The sequence below is a fragment of the Aricia agestis genome, chromosome 8 (assembly GCF_905147365.1).
Source record: "Aricia agestis chromosome 8, ilAriAges1.1, whole genome shotgun sequence".
NCBI lineage: Eukaryota > Metazoa > Arthropoda > Insecta > Lepidoptera > Lycaenidae > Aricia > Aricia agestis.
The window spans coordinates 10,656,713-10,676,945 of NC_056413.1; the positions used below are offsets into that span (position 1 = coordinate 10,656,713).

A 20,233-nucleotide genomic window follows, 5' to 3' on the forward strand; every position below is an offset into this window, starting at 1 on the left:
TTTGGACGAAATAAATCTAGAGAGTACTGTATACAAATTTTTGTTGTTTCTGTTTCATCTTTTAGTACAAATTGAAGCTTTAGTTTATTTATAATTTATACATTTAAGACAAAAATTTTTAGTAACGTGTGTTTATCAGAAGTTCATTTAAATTAACGTGATATTTTGGAATTATCACTTTTGCTAGTGCTATCTATGACGTATGTCATAAGTAGTTGTGATAATAAAATGATAACCTATACGGTCTCAGTAACTGCTATATAAATGGGTGAGTCATATTTAAATTTATTTACTGTATCGATGATCTCATAAAGGAGCATTTGTAGGTATTCGTTGTGTTATTAAAAGTCATTGTTATAACTTCTTAACAACATTAACACTCCCTAAGTTTTTCATAAATCTTGATAAAAAAAAGTTGATTATGTACATAGTATTGTTTTTTAAACCATTTTGCATTTGCAAAGCAAACACTCACGTTTTAAAGAATCATAACACATGGACATTTGTGAGTTACATAAGTTTTCTGCATTGTCTCAAAAGAGAGAGACTGTGTGAGCAAAACAATATGTAACATTATCTTATAACATTGCCTTTATTAGAATGCCGCAAAGTGTACCTACTTCGGCTCTAAATTTTTTGTCTAGTTTTTTATAAACAAACATATTCAAATGAAGAAGTTCCTTAAATAAATTGATATACTTACTCTATGACGGCCTATGATACTGCCATACTACAAATCTGTTGACATCTCATTCATAAAAATAAACTAAGTAGTATGGTATGTAGTTGAAGTGCCTCAGTAAAGGAAGTAAACAAACATACATTCATAGCTACTTTCCTTACTTAAGCCTTCATAATTGGATTCAGGGTGTTATTTTTACATCCTTTCTTGTTCTTCAAAAACAAATGTTCATTATTATTGATTATTTAATTTGGATGTATTTCAAATTAAAAATAATGAATAGGTATTGAAGTACCTACATAATACAACCTTTTCAAACATTTTACTCTAAACTATGCCCTTACTTGCAATAAACACTGAATTTCTTTTTTTTCCCTTGAACTTCTGCAATGGGTTAGTTATAACCAAGGGCGTCGCGTGGGGGGGGGGGGCAGCTGCCCCCCCCCCTAGAGACTCTAAAAAAGTTTCCAAATATAATGCAAACAACGACCACTATAAGTAATATTAAAATCTGGTAATAGATGTAAGGCTCATAGTACAAGTGAAAAGCTTCATGTGCTGGCGACTTTACCTACTTTTCATTCTTTACCTACAATTCATACATACTTTTCATTCATACCTACAATTCATACCTACTTTCTTAATAGCTACCCACAGATTTTTAATTGGTATGGTCTCTGCAAGACCTACTGTCTCAGATGGTTGTATCTAACTTAGACCTTAATCCATCAATCCCCAAGAGGAACCCGGCTGTCGCATAACAATTGAAAATCTTCTTATTGTGTCTGTGACTCCCACGCATACTCCAGGTATTAGGGTGGGTTGCACCAACTTACTTTAACAGCTTTAACCATAACAAAATGAACTGTCAAATTCTATAGGTAGTAAAAGTCCATAATGGACGCTATATGTGACAATAACCTTAACTATAACTACGCCTCTAGTGCAACCCACTCTTAATGTCTTATGTTTTAAAAGTCTTCCTAAGTCACAGAAAGTAGATTGCAATGTTATAAAATTGATGTGAAGAAGTAAATAACATAAAACAAGATTGTTTTCAAAAAGTAACTTTGCATGTTCTGATGTTATCTTAGTATGAAAATAGGGAAACCTTTTTGTTCATCATTTTCTAATTTCTATAATCTAAAATCAAATTGTTGGGACTGGGGTATATTATACTTAATTCATATCTTTTAAATTGATTTGGCACCAGATTTTCCACGCAGGTTCGTCTGCGTAAAATAGGAATTTCACAGACAAATTAGCCCTCAGAAAATAGCCTATGATCCTTCACGTGGTCTACTTTTTATCTGTGCCAAATAACATGAAAATTGCTCCAGTAATTCGTGACATAAGCCCTTTCATAATTTTAGCGGTTTTTTCTCATTTTTCTCTATTTCTTTGCTTCTATGAGTCATAGCCTCTCCTATTATTATTATTATTATGAGCGTGATAATAAATAGCCTGCCTTCCTCGATAAATAAGCTATCTAACACTGAAAGAATAATTCAAATCGTACCAGTAGTTTCTGAGATTAGCGCGTTCAAACAAACAAACTCTTCCGATTTATAATACCTATTAGTAAAGTATAGATTTAGGTAAACCAGATTGGGTATCATGTACCTAACTTTCTAATGGTAATTAATTCTCTAGAATATCATACAGTATCGTCGATTAATAGTTTCAATAAATTGTAATTTGCGTCCCTGACTTGGTTTCCAAGAAACATAAGGGCCAAGCCACAACACAGCGTTGCCGCTGCGGCGTCGCATCGATAAATAAAACATTACTTTTCAATGGTTGTTTTTGCGATAGGACGCCACAAAGCAGTGTTGTTGCCTGGGTCTAAGAGAAGCACACGCCGTGCTTCTCTTATGTTGCTAAGAAACCAGTTCAGGGAATGCAACAATGACATTTTAAATCATAAGCACTCTGAAGGCAAACGCGCCATCGCTCGACTGGATGTCTAGAAAGTAGAAATTCTAGGCTTTTATGATATCCTAGAACTAAATAGCCAACAAACTTCGCGACAAACCTACCACAATACGAACAAGACGATCGTTCGTCAATATTATTTTTTGCGATCGGTCACTCGCATTTGCTGCATATATCACACTGCACTGCCACCAGGTACCAGGTGGCAGTGTGAAGAAGGAAGAGGAATGTTTGGGCTAAGCTAAGGTAGCAGCCGTCCTTTTGCCTTTCTTTTTGAGGCTTCCCCAAAAAGCTCCCCAGCCTAGAAAATTCGATAACTTGGGTTCGTTCCGGGTAGAGAAACTTAGGCACCTAATTAGTCAATAATGAGTGTTCTCTGTTGTTCCAGATGCTGTAAAACCAACCGCAAGCGGTTGCGATAGCGTTTTGTGAGGCCGGACAGTGAGGGTAACTAGATATTCGCGTATCGGGTGTCGGATCGAGGGTTACTGTAATGTGTAGTGCGTGGTTGTGCGGTGGTGGCGATTAGTTAGTGATGCTCGCAGTGATGCAGAGGCATGGTGGACGCGGCAGCGGAGCGCAGAGCCGCCGCCGCGAGCATCAGTCATACCTCCAGTCTCACCAAGTAAGTAAAATTATTGTGCAGCAAGTCTCATGGCGAGAACTTTCGGAAGGTCTCGTTTCTTTACGCTAGATTGAGAACTGAGAATAAGTCTTTTTTGGGGTCTTTATCCATGAGTTTCCCGGAGCTTCTCGTCTAGAGTCAGCATCGCCATCATCATCAGCCTATTGCCGTCCAGAGTCAACATAGCATGGGCTATTGTGCTATGACCTAAAGCGACACGTGAAGAATTAAAGAAGTGAGTTTTTTGTGACATTCTTTTGACGACCTCTGTGGCTCAGTGGTGAGCGCGTTTGTAGCTCAAGCCGGGGGTCGCGGGTTCGACGGAACAAAAAGTTTTCAAAGTTCCTGGGTCATGGATGTGTATTAAATATGTGTATCATCTTTATCTTTATATATAATAAAACTCAAAGGTGACTGACTGATTGACATAGTGATCTATCAACGCACAGCCCAAACCACTGGAAGGATCGGGCTGAAATTTGGCATGCAGGTAGATGTTATGACGTAGGCATCCGCTAAGAAAGGATTTTGATAAATTCCAACCCCAAGGGGTTTAAATAGGGGATGAAAGTTTGTATATAATAATACTTCTTAACGCGAGCGAAGCCGCGGGCAAAAGCTCGTATTATAATAAAAATCTTAAATATATGTATAGTATAAAAGTATTAAATATATTTCCGTTGTCTTGTACCCGTAACACAAGTCCTTCAGGTACTTAGCACGGAGCCAGACTGACGTGGTGTGAAGCGTCTATAGATATTATTATTATTCTAATAATTCCTAAGCCTTATTATAGAAGATACCGAGCTAGCTGTTACTAACCTTTCCTGCCCTGTGAAAGATTAGTTACGATGGTACTGCTAAAAACCAGAACTCATTATTCATTATACTATAATGATAGACAAGCCCAAGGCTGCCGCAAGGACCACGTAAATCGTAATCTATAGTTATTGCTTTAGTCCGGGTGAATGTCAACTATGCGATTACGTTTCGAAGGTCTCCTCACGTTCCCTCTGATACAAGGGCGTCGCCAGCCGATAGCGCAGGGGGGGGCAAGTTGACTTTACCTACTACAATTCATACTTTTCTCATTCTCTATGAATGAGAAAAGTAGGTAAAGTCGACAGCACATGAAGCTTTTCACTTATACTACGAGCCTTACATCTATTACCAGATTTTAATATTATAGTGGTCGTTGTTTGTATTATATTTAGCAACTTTTTTAGAATCTCGGGGGGGGGGGGGGGGGGGGGGGGGGGGCAGCTGCCCCTCCCTGCCCCCCCCCCCCCCCTGGCGACGCCCTTGCTCTAACGTTTCCTAAAATCTAAAAGGTGATACAGTCAAACCTTTTCCTTTATTGCGCCTATCTTTGCTTGTGTCACGGGTCAGGACTTATATTTATATTATGTCATGGCTTTTTTGTCGTTCTTTACACTGTTAACCCATCAATTCCGCGTAATATGGGGATTTAAAGTTATGCCCAATATTTTGTCGCATTCAACTGCTTTGCGGTATAATAAACAATAAATTACATCATTAGTCATTACCGAAACGTTTTCTTCGATAAAGTTCGCGTGAATAAATGTCATTGACTGGTCTGCCTACAACAAGCCTACAAAATATTTTAGACTATTGCCTACTTTCTGCACAACAAAACTTTTGTTATTCTTATGTATAAAATTCTCGTGTCACAATGTAAGGCCGCGTACTCCTCCGAAACGGCTTTACTGATTTTAACCAAATATATATTATGCATATTCAGTGGGTCTGAGAATCGGCTACTGGCTATTTTTTATATCGATAAGTGCATTTGTTGAATAAATAATAGTAAATTATTACAACTCGAGACTGACGGCGACCATTGTTTGTGCGACGGGATAGCGATGGACGTTGCCATGGTGACATACTTATTTAGTCACTTCAATAAAAAAATATGGGCGAAATAATTTAAGCGTGGGAGAGCCGAAGCATGCTTCGGCACGAATAGGCCGGCTCGACCGGAGAAATACCAGGTTCTCACAGAAAACCGGCGTGAAACAGCGCTTGCGCTGTGTTTCGCCGAGTGAGTGAGTTTACCGGAGGCCCAATCCCCTGCTCTATTCCCTTCCTACCATCCCCTATTCCCTTCCCTACCCTCCCCTATTAACCTATTCCCTCTTAAAGGCCGGCAACGCACTTGTAGCTCTACTGATGCTGCGAGTGTCCATGGGCGACGGAAGTTGCTTTCCATCAGGTGACCCGTTTGCTCGTTTGCCCCCTTATTTTATGAAAAGAAAAATATGGCAAAAAAACGTTTGCCGGGACAGCTAGTATCTTATAAATATTCCAAAGTCAAACATGTTTATATCATTGTGATAAAGGTGCACCAGAATGTGCCGCAAGAGTTTATCGTTATAATACTGCTAATAAAAACATCTTTCGAACCGAACCAATTGATATTTATTGCCGGCTAGTTCATATGTTAAATTATCATTATTGACCGCTGCCATTACAGCGTTGACCTCGATGATCTTACGATCGCTCTATTGGACCTTCCTGATTGGCGCATGTAGAGCTGATTAATCCGACTCGCTTTAGTGACCAGTTTCAAAGGTTTTTGACAGGAATTTGATCTATTCAATTAGGCTTTTGATTGGTTTAAAGTAAATAAATCAACAACCTTATTGAATTGATGAATACCTCTGAAAAAACCTGAAAAACCGGTCATAAGTCAGCAGAATATCGCACTCGCCTGTTACCACTTACCTGTAGCACCTCCATCGTGGGTATCGCAATTCGCAGAGACAATAGATTTTCAATTGTCATGTTATGCGGCAGCCGGCTGCCGCTTGGGGATTGATGGGTTAATTATGCGCATTCAAGAGAAACTGCCTAGTTGTTAATGTTTTGTCAGCCATTAAAAACGCTGCAAACCTAGTATGTTTGTGAGGCCTTTTGACTGCGCGATCGCAATTTATAAGGAGCGATTTGTATGATTGCATGTAAAGTGAGACGGGTACGCAATGTGAGTCTGTTAATGAGTATAACTGCCGATACACGGCTCGTCACTCGTGTTATCAGGGTCGTGGGCGGCTGTGTGCCGTAATATACTACATACGTGTGTGTAAACATAGTAGCGCTTCCAGGAAACTCGGCCGGATTTCTCGGTACGATGTCGCGCACATTTTCAGCAATGAATGGCGTTGCAAGACGTCGAACGTCGCCAACGCTGAAACGTACGCGCTATCTTATCAGACCGCTCGTATCCGTCCCCATTTCGCACCATTGTCATTCGAATTTTATAAAACGTTCATATATTATGTAGCCCTGTAAACGTGTACGGTTTACAATGTAGATAAGTACTATAATTTAGAGAAAAAAAATAATTTTAAACTGGTGTTAAACGATTCTGAAATCTGAATGAACCAAAATGTATAAGGAGTTAACAACACGTCTCAAAATAAGAAACAAATAACACAAATTGGGTGAAGGTTTTAAAATAAATGAACAAATTATATTAAACAGACCGTAATTTAAAAATTACAAGTTTTCAGAACTTGTAGAAGTTCGCTGAAGCTAAAGGTTTTCAGGTGTCATAGGCCTTTTTTAGTTCAATCAATATAAAATTCAATAGTTTGCGGACTGCGTCACTGTCCTTTTTAGGGTTCCGTAGTCAACAAGGAACCCAAATAGTTTCGGTCTGTCCGTCTGTCGGTCCGTGTGTCCGCGGTTTTGCTCAGAGACTATAGGACCTACAAAACTGTAATTCGGCATGAATGCACATATTAATAATGGTGCCGACAAAATTGTACTTATATAAAATCTTAAAAAAACATTTTTTATGGGACCTCACCTACACATCAAGCGGGGATGATTTTTTTTGCGCCCAACCCACGGTGTGGGGTGTCGTTGGATAGATTTTTTTTAAAATATTATGAGTATTCATAGATCATTTTCCGTTTAAGGGATTCGTTTGTGAAATATGAAGTTTAAAGTGGAAAAAGCGTTAGAGTCCAGTGTCCCCCCTTCTACCAGCTTCTTTTGCTTCTAGAAATGTAAAAAAATTCACGAGAGTAGGAAATATGCTGAATTTAAGAAGACTTCATAAATTATTAAGACTACTTAATAGTCGATCAACTAAAAAATTGTATTCGGCGAAGTATAAAGGAACTTTTCGTTCAAATTCCTTTGAACGTAACTGAGATGAGATGTTGTTAGTAGTGTCAGTAAAACACGTTATAAATGTCCGGTCATTGACAAATCAAAAATTAGCGATACTACGGAACCCTATATTGCGCGTGGCCCGACACGCACTTGGCCGGTTTTTACCTAAATTATATTTCCGTAAGACGTTCCGTTTCCCAAATTCTGCTAATCGTGAATAACTTGGACCGGGTTTGAACGTTGTGGTTCGTTGACCGTTCTGTAGTACGCTGTACGATGGACTTGCCGCTTTAACCTTACCAGTTATAAGGTGAATTCGTGCGTCAGCGTTTATTTTATGGTGGATGACTTCATTGCGCTTTTTATCCGCTAAAAGAGTTCTAACATTATAAACATTGCTAAATAGTTGGGTGACCGTCTTTGAAGGGGTGTGTTGCACTTTAGTTTATGAAATTATGAATAACATCTTTTGTTACAGTTTGCTTTACAGTCGGTTCAGAGCTATGTAACCACTGAATTTCTACGAGGGTAAACCTCTAGTTATGGTAGATGCTTCACAACATGCCCGAAAAATGGTTCTATTAATGGATATTTCAAAATGGTTTTGTTAATGGATATTTTTTATTTCAACAGTTTATGCCGTAGGGCGTAGTTTTATTATGCAACACGGATTTCCGTAAAACAACACCTGGTGCATTAAATTGGTGTCAGAATCACAATCAAGTCAAATCAAGGTCGCCGCAAAACGTCGGTTGACTGTAATTTGATGTTCTAATAGAATGCACCTTTTGTGAGGAATTAGCAAGTACAGCAGTGCGTCAGCGATGTGCAAGCTGGTTAACTTCCGCCGTGCTGTTAACATTGTAAACAAATGAAAACATGTTGCATTAGCATCGTCAGCTATATATCAGAATATCAATTCAATACTTAAGTATTGATTTGATCTAATATATAAAATTCTCGTGTCACAGTTTTCGTTGCCGTACTCCTCCGAAACGGCTTGACCGATTCTCATGAAATTTTGTGAGCATATTGAGTAGGTCTGAGAATCGGCCAACATCTATTTTTCATACCAAAAATTATTTATATGGCAAAACAACGTTTGCCGGGACAGCTAGTATTCTAATAAATCTTGATTTGAGACACCATGGCAGTTAGATTTATGCAAAAACTTCTAGGAAATTAGATTTGATGCCGTTCATTATGTTTATCAATTGTTATTGGTAGATTTGAAGCCGGGGCCTCTGAAGCAAGGGTCGCAGACTGCTCTTTAGCCCTCCATTAAAGGAACTTCAGGTAACTGTTTGTACTTTATGTTGTACTTTATTAATCTCAAAACTAAACGCTAGTGATCTTAAAAACGGATTTTTGGATCTTTGACATTTCAATATAAAGATAAATGAGACAAAAATAGTATTTCCTAATTTATCAGATCAGTTTTGATAATTGAAGACGTGAGTGGAAGAATCGAACAAGTAACATTTCGTAACGTACGGACAATAACTCATTTTTAGGGTTCCGTACCTCAAAAGGAAAAAACGGAACCCTTATAGGATCACTTTGTTGTCCGTCTGTCCGTCTGTCAAGACCCTTTTTCTCAGGAACGCGTGGAGGTATGAAGCTGAAATTTATATCAATTACTCAAGTCTACTGTCCCTTGAAGCTGTGAAAAAATCAAACTTCTAAGCCAACGCAATCAAAAGATACAGCCGTTTATGCCGCAAATTTTCGACACTTGCAAGGGAATCAAAACCTACAGGGTGCTTCCCGTGAACTCAGAATCTTGAAATTTGGTACGAAGCAACGTCTTATAGCATAGATAAAGGAAAAATTACGAAAACCATAAATTTTTAGTTACATCACATAATATATTTTTTTTAATAATTTTAAACTTACTACCCATTTCCTCATAAACGCGTAGAGGTATTAAATTGAAATTCATACCAAATACTCAGGTCTATAATACCTTTAAGCTGTCGGAACCCTCGGTGCGCGAGTCCGACTCGCACTTGGCCGGTTTTTTTTTTTTTTAATTATTTTAATAAAACTTATAACTATCTACTTCATAACCTAGCTAATATATCTGGCTACACATATAATCCATAGTTTTTCTATTTCAAATAGGTTTTCCGGCCCATTTAAGCAAAAAAACGGGAAGATTTTTCATGTTACTTACCTTATTCTTCCACTCACGTCTTGAATAGGCATGATGACTATTTTTTTTTCTTATCGGTAATTGAAAGACACTTAAAAAATAGAAACATCGTTGAAAGAATGACACTGATAGCTTAAAAATTCACCAAGATATGACAATTCAAATATCTCAAAAAAAATGACCTGCCCGAAACGCTCCATACAAAGTGCTACGAAAGTATGACGTCAGTCTTTCGTAGTTTGTACGCATCGGGAGACAACTTTGTTCGACAGGTATATTAAATATTGCGTTTATGAAAGTGGTTTCTTATCAAAAGTTGCTTTTAATTGCATAAGTTATCGCATTGTATACACATATTAAGAAATTAAATTGAAAAAAAATTCGACTTGAATATCCAACTTTGAAGGCGCATAACAAAAAAAATACAAATGCTATCAAGCTGAAATTTTGGGAACACTTATTTTTTACCGTGATTTCTTTATTTTATTAACAAAATTCGCTAATCTTTGACCTTGTCATCATCCCTATTATGACTTTAGTGATAAATCATGATTCGAGTAGTCATGCAAATTCTAGTTAAATATACATACTTATATTAAACAATGATGATACATAGCTAGCAATTCTAACTATGAGCAGTAGGGACTCACTTGGTACTGCTTCTTCTTATTTAAAAATGGCCCCGTAGTCTGTTGCCAATGTCAAAGTGGTCGATGTGACTCTGCTCTAGGATGGGTTGGCTTTATGAAAAAACAAGGTATGATTTGAGACGCGTACGGATGTTGAAAAATCTAAAACAAGCACAAACATATTTTAGGGTTAGTACTATACACCTCACAGTTTTATTTTGTTATTATGAATATATGAACATAACATTTCAACAAATAGAGTATTTACAAAGGACAAAACAGATTGATATTAGATTGATAGGACGAGGAATGGTAGGGGGAGGGTGCACTTGGTACTGACTACTGACAGTCCCTATTGCGCGTCATTTTGGCAGTCAATAATCCCATATTATCGTGACTCAGCTAAACCATTGCATGACACCTTTTCAATTAAAAAGTCCTTCAAATGTGTTGTAAGCGGCGATCTACGCATTAGTTTACAACGCTTCTCACGCAAATACACTGAAAAAATACGTATGTAGGTCAAACAAAAGCCAAGAGTAGGTAGCGCGATGATATCATAGTCAATACATATAAAACACGATACATAAAACATTTCATGCCAGTATCGACTATCGACTGCAAAGATTTCGTAAACATACTAACGTACCTACTTCTTTGTCACTTTGTACTTCGGTTCTCAGTTGTGATGGTCGTCGATGGTAAATTGCGTCAGTTCCTAATAAGAAGGCGAGGCACTCATTATTCACACAATTTGCCTTCACGTTATTAAAAATTATGATAATATTATGATGAATATAATTCTATTTACATTAACATTTTTTTCAGATAATTTACTAAGCCATATCGCGTACGCACTACGCAATATGCATTTTGACATCTGCTTACTACGTACCATTTAATTGATTGTTATATCGGCATTTACCCATATCCAAGGCTAACATAATAGTTAAGCGTCTCAGCGAGACCGGTGCTGTCAAACATTTGACTTCGAAGGTTGTCCGCTTCGGGTCGGCTAAATTCGTCGGTGACTGCGAGGGGCTTGCGGTGGGGCGGGACTATTTTTGTCTGGCGGCCACGTTTGGAAAACGCGATGACGTCACGGTCCTCCGCGGCGATGGCATCATCGGGCGCCCGCGACACGCACGCCGCTACTTGCCAAAATATCGCAACCGGCCAGTCCGCTCCCGACTAGCGATCAACTTTATTTTGGTCATTGTTACAAGTTTATTTGCCAGATTTATTTATTGGCACTGGCATTGTAAATATTACGTTTGGTTTAATCTGCGCAAGGGCATTGTAGTGCTATGTTTACTTCTCCAAAACATTCATATTCTTCTTCGTTGTACCTCTAGGCTTGTACTATTATCTATTCTGTGCTCTAGGTCATCGTTGGATTTTATTTTTCAGTTTCATTGCTTCGCTCATTCTTAGGTGTCTTAACAATAATCTTCCTTCGGCGATTACCACAATACGCCTTGGCAGACTGGCTGGCTCGGCTGCTTACAAAATACAAATATATCTTTTTTTATCACAGTGTATCATTATTCCTAGTGACACATCGCATTCTGCTTTTAAAATTCAAGCAGTAATAGCATAGAGTCATGATCGAGTTCCTTTTGGCCTTTTTATGCTAAACATAAAACACTAGAAATACAAAAGTATCATCAGGATTAAAAGATTACAAGTTAATTGCTATAAAGGTCTTTGACATGGTTGGCATTAACTCTTCTTGGTATAGAGTACCGATGACTCCCAGATATACACGTGACCGGATTTATACAGCCTGGCATTTACTGAGCTTGTCTAAATCTGTATCCTCAATTCGTTGTGTCCGCTTCGATTTGTTTTTTTAATATTATGCTAAAGACCATTGTTGTGATGCTGTTGTTTAGATGCACAGTCGATGTCCAACATAGGCAATTATAGACGAGTATGCTCCTCTACACGTCTGTAATTGTTTGTACCTACTACCTACTTTGTACTGTTTCATCATAGGCCATCGTGGAGAGGCCGCATGTGAATGATTTATTAGATCTTATTCTCATAATATGTTTGAATTACATACGTGCAAAACGAAGATGTACTTAACATGTACCTGTTATCAGTTTCAACCGTACGCTAGGTACTACGATCGATCTGTTTGTCGCTCGTTATCGAGTGACGAAATTTTTTGTTTGGGCACTAGCGATATGCGGACGACGAGAGATGTCGTTAGAATTTCGTGGTAGCAGCCGTAGGGTCGGGCGCGCGTTATCGTACGGCAATCATCAGTGCGACCGGCGCCCCCGCGAGCTACGGTCCGCATACGCCGGATCGGCGGCGGTTTATTTACAGTCGCGTCTAGTGAACTATGAACATGTTGAGTGGTTTATTTTTAATTAGAAGTTTTAGAACGCTGGTGAATAAGACTTACGATTCGGAACGCTGAAGTTTTCTTTTCTAAACGAAGTTGCATTGTTTACACGCTTAGTCGTTAATAGTATGGGTACGTAAGTGTTAACCAACGTCTATTTTTTATGGAATCCGCGAAAATTCGCAAATAATATCGAACGTTACGCAAACAGTTCAATGTCAAGTTGTTTTTGCTCAGCTCAGATTGCCTGGAATGACCAAACTGTCAAACTTTACTGGAAATGGACTAATAGATTTCCTATTCTATGAAGTAGTAGTTCTACACAATTAATAATTATTTTGTAGTCACAAGTTAATAAGTATATATTTTTATCACTAAACATTATCTAGTATTTATGTAGTGCATACCTTTATAGTATTCTTCCTTCATTATAATAAGCTAGAGGCATTAGGCATGCTGCATACTTGATTGGTGATATCTTTAATTGCCTACTGATATAATAAATGGATTCATGTAGTTCTAAATTCTAAAGTTATTAATCTGTTCAAAACTCCACGAAGTTTTAAGATGTTCATTTGTCTACCCAAGCTACTTAGACAATTCTTAATATTATTCGACAATATTGATGTTCTTAAGGAAATTAAAAAGGGGTGAATTCTTCTAAACATTTTGCTAGAAGTAGTCGACACCACTTTGAGCAGAATGATCGTGTATGTGTGATGTTTTGAATTGAAAATATTTATGTGTCATTTTAATAATGCTTTGGAACAAGCGACAAGCGTACATAGTACACACCTTGAACTGAGCGCAGCGTTTAGTCATAGTATTGATTTAAAATCCGGCCAAAATGTCAACTCTGTTGTGTGGATATATAAATATTCACATGACCTATCGTTGAACTGTATTAAAAGCTGCAGACAATACCTAATAGCGCACCTCATGCCTAAATTAGTTCTCATGTCCTTGTTTGAGCTGCTGCTACCTTTCAGTACCTACGCAATTTATAACGAATTACCATATTGATCGGTCATGTGGCTATATCGACATCCTCGTTTGTTGAGGATGTATAGCTTTAGAAGACTCACAGGTTCTTTCACACTCACGAGGAATCAGAGTGCTAAGTCAAAATGCATTCGCTAATTTCGATAGCGAACTAAGATGTCCAAAATGTGTGGGATTTGACGTAACGCATCGCTAAGAGTCATGACTCATGCGTGATGAGTTATGTCAAATTTCATACATTTTTGTCATCTAAGTTCTCCGCTATCGAAACGAACGAATGCACTTTGCACTCTGGTTCCTCGTGTGCTGTGACATGTCTCATTGGTTGACTCCACCACCCGAAGCAGCCTATCAAATACAAGCCAAGACATCATCATTTCACCACTAGGCCGTACAATTTTGTCACGACCTTATTAAAGTCTCAAGTCATCAGGTTTCCTAAATTCTCATGTGATTTTTAGGTAAGTTTCCCATACCGGTACCTTCGATTTATGATTTAATACGTTACTAAGGCGTGGTTGTCAAGAAGGAAGTTTGCCATCAACATAATCACCGTCTCATCTCGTGTAGTAAATATATGCTGGCGCCGCACGTCGCCCTTCGATTAAGTAATCGATCGTTATCGAATTCGCTGCTCTGCGCCAATACTTATTATTAGAGAATGAAATCGTACCTTCGCTTCGACAAAGGCTATTTAAAGTTTTCTTGGTCATATTTTGTGCCGTTGTCTTACGGAAGGTACGCATTATGTATTTACTCGTAAATCATGGAACCCAATTTTTTTCTGATCTCATAAAACAGTAGCAAATATTTTGTAGGTGGTACGGTCTGCTAAGATATTAGGCTCATACTCAAATATTATTAAGATAGTGCTATTGGTACAGTTCACTTTAAAAATATTATGATAGTAAGTTAATATCTCATTTCTCTTACCTTGCATTTAATTTAATAATAATACGTCTATAACGCTATAGTCTATATAATTATATCAACTACTAAGAACTTTGTGAAACTTTGAAAGTAAAACTGGTACACAGCGTTAATTACATTATTGTACAACTTATCTAATAAATTAACATTGTACGATTAATGGTTTCTACGGTTATAATTGTCAGGAATAGGCTGTACTATTCTGTTAAGAGATTGTTTAGTTGGTATGTACTATGTTGGTAGGTACACTAAAGTCTAAATAGTTTGGTATTTCCGGAGTGGTCTGCCATTCCGTAACCAATAATATGCGCATAAAACTTATTGATGTAGGTATGATCTATTCCTCGAAACCATAATATAGACAACTTCAAGCGGGAAGCAGAAGGAAAGTAATTAATCCTTTGATTGGATTCTTGGAAATCTATTGTTATTCTATTGTGTCTCGCTCACCGGTGAGCTTATGGGGTTTGATGGGTTCAAGGAACAATTTAAAAATATTTTGTTTAAGAATAACATTATTCGTTGCTTATAATCATGAAGTTACTATTCAAAACATTACATAAGTAATTGTTTATTTTGCAGAATGGAGAAAATTGCTTAACCCCATGCTAATTTTCTTCAAATAATCTTTGTTTAATGTAGAGTTTTTCGATGATAGTTTCTATATTAACGAAATTTATATCAACAATGTGTGTAGAGATTTGACATATTTAGGTCATAGAGCATCGCAAGCGCATTGTCATTTGCGATTTCTTACGTCAAATTCAATTTTGTTTTGGAACTTCGCTGTCGACAGCAAAGCCCTTATCCAACCTATAAAGCTATCAAAGTACCTACCCAGGTTTTAAGCAATGACGGTATCTTTTGCTGAATATCCAATAATAGAAACGAGCGAATAATTTGATCTGTTAAAGAGTCATAAGTCTCAATAAATGTAATCGTATCCAGGATGTCTTGAACTCGTTCCATAGATGAGAATACAATCGATACGGGTCAAGTGACCTCCATCCATCCATCCTATTATGAACAAAACGGACACGGCGACTCACTGGGACTTGAATGGCTTTCAAATCGTCAACCGTTTTATTCGCTTTGTCGGATATGTCTGTGTTCGTTGGAGCAACGGTTCTAAAGCGAGTCATTCATTGCCAAAAATCAAAAGCGGTCTTTGGGCAGTAATTTACGTTCACTTGTTACTTGTTTTTTAAATAATTTATTTACGCGTCTAATTTCTTTTGTTTTTTAATTAATTTTATTAGGTTAATCATTAATTAATTACACGTCATGCATTAAAAAGATACAATGTGAAGTGGGAAGAAATTGTTAAAGGCAACCACAGCAGCACAATATTATAAGTCACTAGCTTCCCATAGTAATGAATGTGCCAAAATATAATTCTCTTTAAACATGCTACTTATTTACTGATATAAATAGTATTAATATTGATAGAAGTATACAAGGAGATCAAGATAAGAAAATATTAATCAATTCGCTTGTAACAACCTGACATGCAGCATTGTAAATACACATGATAGATCTGTAGAGTTCGACACGATTTTCATTAACATAAGTCGTATCCCAGTTCACGACCTTTTGATTTAATTGTTTGATCGCATAAACGTGATTGATTACGTACAACTGAATGTAATCAGTAAACTTGTAAAAAAATATAGATTTTTGGATGATTCAGCGCACATCACATTGAATTTGTCATTACTATTATAAGGCTGGCTTCTCACGGCGCGTTATATCACAAGCCGCGCCACGCTGACAAACATTCAAGTAAAATTAAACTTTATTAACACGATAATAGATATCATTTTGTATTTTTTGTAAAATTACAAAATGTTATTTGTAAAATAAGTAAATTTTAATGAAATGCAACTTTATTCAGTAGGCAACTAGGTTGCATTTCCATATATGCCGCTAATTTTATTATATTAAGTTTAATTCCTTTATTTTGATAACAGATGCCGCCGCTTGGCGGCTACATCGCGCTATAGCTAGCACGAAGATATTTGTTATAGGTATAAGGTGATTAACTAGTATGAAACTAATTCCATTCACACTCACATGTGGTGTTGTAAAATTATCATGCCAGAGCGATTTAGTCCCAGGGTAACCGTACAGACGGATTTCGTGATGTTGTGCTCGAATAGAAGCGTCAATCTTCCACCAGTTTATACGTGGGAGAGCCATGCTTCGGCACGAATGGGCCGGCTCGACCGGAGAAATACCACTTTCTCACAGAAAACCGGCGTGAAACAGCGCATGCGCTGTGTATCGCCGAGTGAGTTTACCGGAGGCCCAATTCCTTTCCATATCCTACTCTATTCCCTTCCCTTCCCATCCTTATTACCCTATTCCCTCTTAAAAGGCCGGCAACGCACCTGCAGCTCTTCTGATGCTGCGAGTGTCCATGGCGGACGGAAGTTGCTTTCCATCAGGTGACCCGTTTGCTCGTTTGCCCCCTTCTTTCATAAAAAAATGACCAGTACGAGTGGACACATAATAATAATTATTATTGTGAACTAGATGTCCCGCGCGGCTTCGCCCGCGTAAATTAGAAATTTTACAGAATCCGTAGGTACATTTTCCCATAAAAAATATTTCCCCCGTTTTTCCCACATTTTCCTGAGTTTCTTCTGTCGTATTAGTCTTAGAGTAATAATATAATATAACCTTCTCGATAAATGATGAGTCTTACTCGATAAATGATCTATCTAACACTGAGATAAGTTTTTAAATCGGACCTGTAGTTTCTGAGATTGACGCGTTCAAGCAAACATACTCTTCAGGTTTATAATATTAGGTAGATATAGATTTTTTTTAATTATCGCTTGACAAACTCGAGTCTCGATCTAAAAGACTATGATATGGTAGTGATGATGATGATGATGATGATGAAGAATGTAATTTGCATAGTAGCATATGCTTTCTGTTCTTAAAACAACGCCGAAACTCCCAAACTTGTATCTATAAAGAATCAGGAATTCTCTCAGCACCTTCCGAACCACGGTATACCAGGTATATCTCGGTGCAAAATCTTACTTGTTGGTAGCATATGCTTAGAATACTTCTCACGAAACCGAAGTCACCATATGTTTCCCTATAAGTTTTGAGGAGTTCCCTCGATTACTTGGGTTAGGCCCCGTAACTATGCACTTTTCGAAAAAAGCGTGTGACTCCTTAGTTCATCCTTCACTCCTTGCTTACCAAAAATATTTTTATGCATTTTTATGTTAAAAACTACGTGTGCAGTGTTTTTACGAGCCTATTTACAGTAGTAATGATGTCTCAGATTAATCTAAGGCTCACCATTAGATTTTATAATTCCTCTTTTTTTTCTAGTCAATGAAAATTTTACTGACCCCACGCCATTGTTTAAACTTTTAATCGTTAAAATCGTATTTTTTGTTATCTACTTGTGTAAAAAGTTCTTGCAATATTTAAACCCTTACTTTTTTGAATATTATAGTGCTTGTTATGTAGTTATAAATAATTATCTCATCATATTTTATTCATAAAATATACATGACTCCACTTTTTTTCCAGTGTGTTGCCTTGGCGTGTGTTACTCGTTTTTATATTATTTTCTTTTTGTTACGGCTACCCTAATATATTTTATTTATATGGCAACATCTCTTCATGACATTTCATTTGACAGCTATGTCAAGTAGCCATCTTTGGAGGATTACGGTGACGTCAACGTCTGTTGCAGAAAATTCAGATACTGTTTTATTGGAGAAAAAAGCGATCATTCTATTAAAGTAAGTAAATAAAAACATTACCTAAGAGTCTCCCAACATAGAAACTGTTCGTAGTTCATGAATTGTTGTGTGAATCACGTAGAAAAAGCAAATTCAAGAGTGAAAAATTAAGTTGAGGTTAGAATTGCCACGCGATTCATTCCAGTGTGTTACTGTGTGATACCGAGTGTTACCGTGTGTTACATAAAGCTTTGTACACATACTACGAGAGAGCTGTTTTGGATAAATATTCGTAATGATTTACTGCTAGCACATAGGGTTATGAAGATTTTTGTGTGGAGCCTGGCCTACCTACTTGTCCGCTATTGTTTTTTTTAGGGTTCCGTACCCAAAGGGTAAAAACGGGACCCTATTACTAAGACTTCGTTGTCTGTCCGTCCGTCTGTCTGTCTGTCTGTCTCCAGGCTGTAACTCAAGAACCGCTATAGCTAGAATTCTGAAATTTTTACAGATTGTGTATATCTGTTGCCGCTATAACAACAAATACTAAAAATAAAATAAAGTTATAATTTAAGGGGGGCTCCGATACAAGAAACGTGATTTTTTGGCTTTTTTGCTCGTAATCAATAACGGTAACAGCTAGGTACTTGAAATTTTCGCAAAATTCTTAATTGTATTTGTACTTTAATAATTAGTAATAAAATTAAAATAAAGTAAATATTTAAGGGGGGCTCCCATACAAAAACACAATTTTTGTCTACTTTCGCTCTATACCGGTACGGAACCCTTCGTGCGCGAGTCCGACTCGCACTTGGCCGATTTTATTTTCAAATCGCGTTCACAAAATATAATTCTTTCAATAAATGGATAGCTCTCATCAATACAAACAAGAGAAAATCTTAGACGAAAACGCGTTAAGTGTTACACCTTGAAGATAATGAGGTGCTAAAGTTTTAATATTGGTAATAAATGATTTAAAATTGTAATAATAAAACTTTGGTTGCTTATATCTTCAGAATTTGACACTTTGCGAGTTTATTTCTTTATTTGTATTACGTTAGCTATCCGTATAAAAAATGACGTACAAGAGGGTGATTTTGTGATTTTTAAGTATGAAGAAAATCTATATCCTGGACGTGTACTTTCTATCGGAAGGAGCCCTTATTTCTGCTATGAAAAGAGCTTTAAAATCGTGGAAGTGGCCTGAAAAACCGGACGAACTACTATATCCTTGGGAAGATATTGTTAGAAAGATTAATACGCCAAAACAAATATCTAAACGGGGGTATTTTTCTGTGCCTGAAATCGATAGCATAGATTAGCTATTCATGTTTATGATTAAATTTATAAAAAAAATGATAGACAGATATTTTTTGGTTTATGTGTTTTATTTGTTAAATACCTAATAGCTTTAATATCACATACATAATTAACACGACGGCCTTTTTCAAAATTATTTAGTAGGCTACGACTAAATTCCATTGTGCCGCTCGGGAATCTCCACTCCACTGTCTCCGCTGTGTCGTCATCTGCTGCTCTTCATTCGCTGCACTCCACGGTCTCCGCTGCGTCTTCATCCGCTGCTCTTCACTCGCTCCCCTCTACTGTCTCCGCTGCGTCGTCATCCGCTGCTCTTCACTCGCTCCCGTCTACTGTCTCCGCTGCGTCGTCATCCGCTGCTCTTCACTCGCTCCCCTCTACTGTCTCCGCTGCGTCGTCATCCGCTGCTCTTCACTCGCTCCCCTCTACTGTCTCCGCTGCGTCGTCATCCGCTGCTCTTCACTCGCTCCCCTCTACTGTCTCCGCTGCGTCGTCATCCGCTGCTCTTCACTCGCTCCCCTCTACTGTCTCCGCTGCGTCGTCATCCGCTGCTCTTCACTCGCTCCCCTCTACTGTCTCCGCTGCGTCGTCATCCGCTGCTCTTCACTCGCTCCCCTCTACTGTCTCCGCTGCGTCGTCATCCGCTGCTCTTCACTCGCTCCCCTCTACTGTCTCCGCTGCGTCGTCATCCGCTGCTCTTCACTCGCTCCCCTCTACTGTCTCCGCTGCGTCGTCATCCGCTGCTC

The 20,233-nt window shown here is 37.9% G+C and overlaps 1 protein-coding gene across 7 annotated transcripts in view; it reads left to right on the forward strand.

The window, feature by feature from the left end:
- The first annotated feature begins 133 nt into the window (after positions 1 to 133).
- The window catches only part of LOC121729940, a 108,849-nt gene continuing 88,749 nt past the window's right edge, over positions 134 to 20,233 (forward strand). For 3 of the 7 annotated variants that reach the window (XM_042118672.1, XM_042118677.1, XM_042118676.1), the window contains exon 1: positions 12,426 to 12,657. Coding sequence is in view for 1 of the 7 variants with exons in the window: in XM_042118679.1 (XP_041974613.1) it covers positions 3,175 to 3,242 (68 nt within the window). In the remaining 6 variants the exon portion in view is untranslated. Of the gene's footprint in view, positions 269 to 3,005; positions 3,243 to 12,425; positions 12,662 to 20,233 lie in introns of those variants that run through there. The other 4 variants (XM_042118679.1, XM_042118674.1, XM_042118673.1 and 1 more) reach the window with 4 other exon arrangements.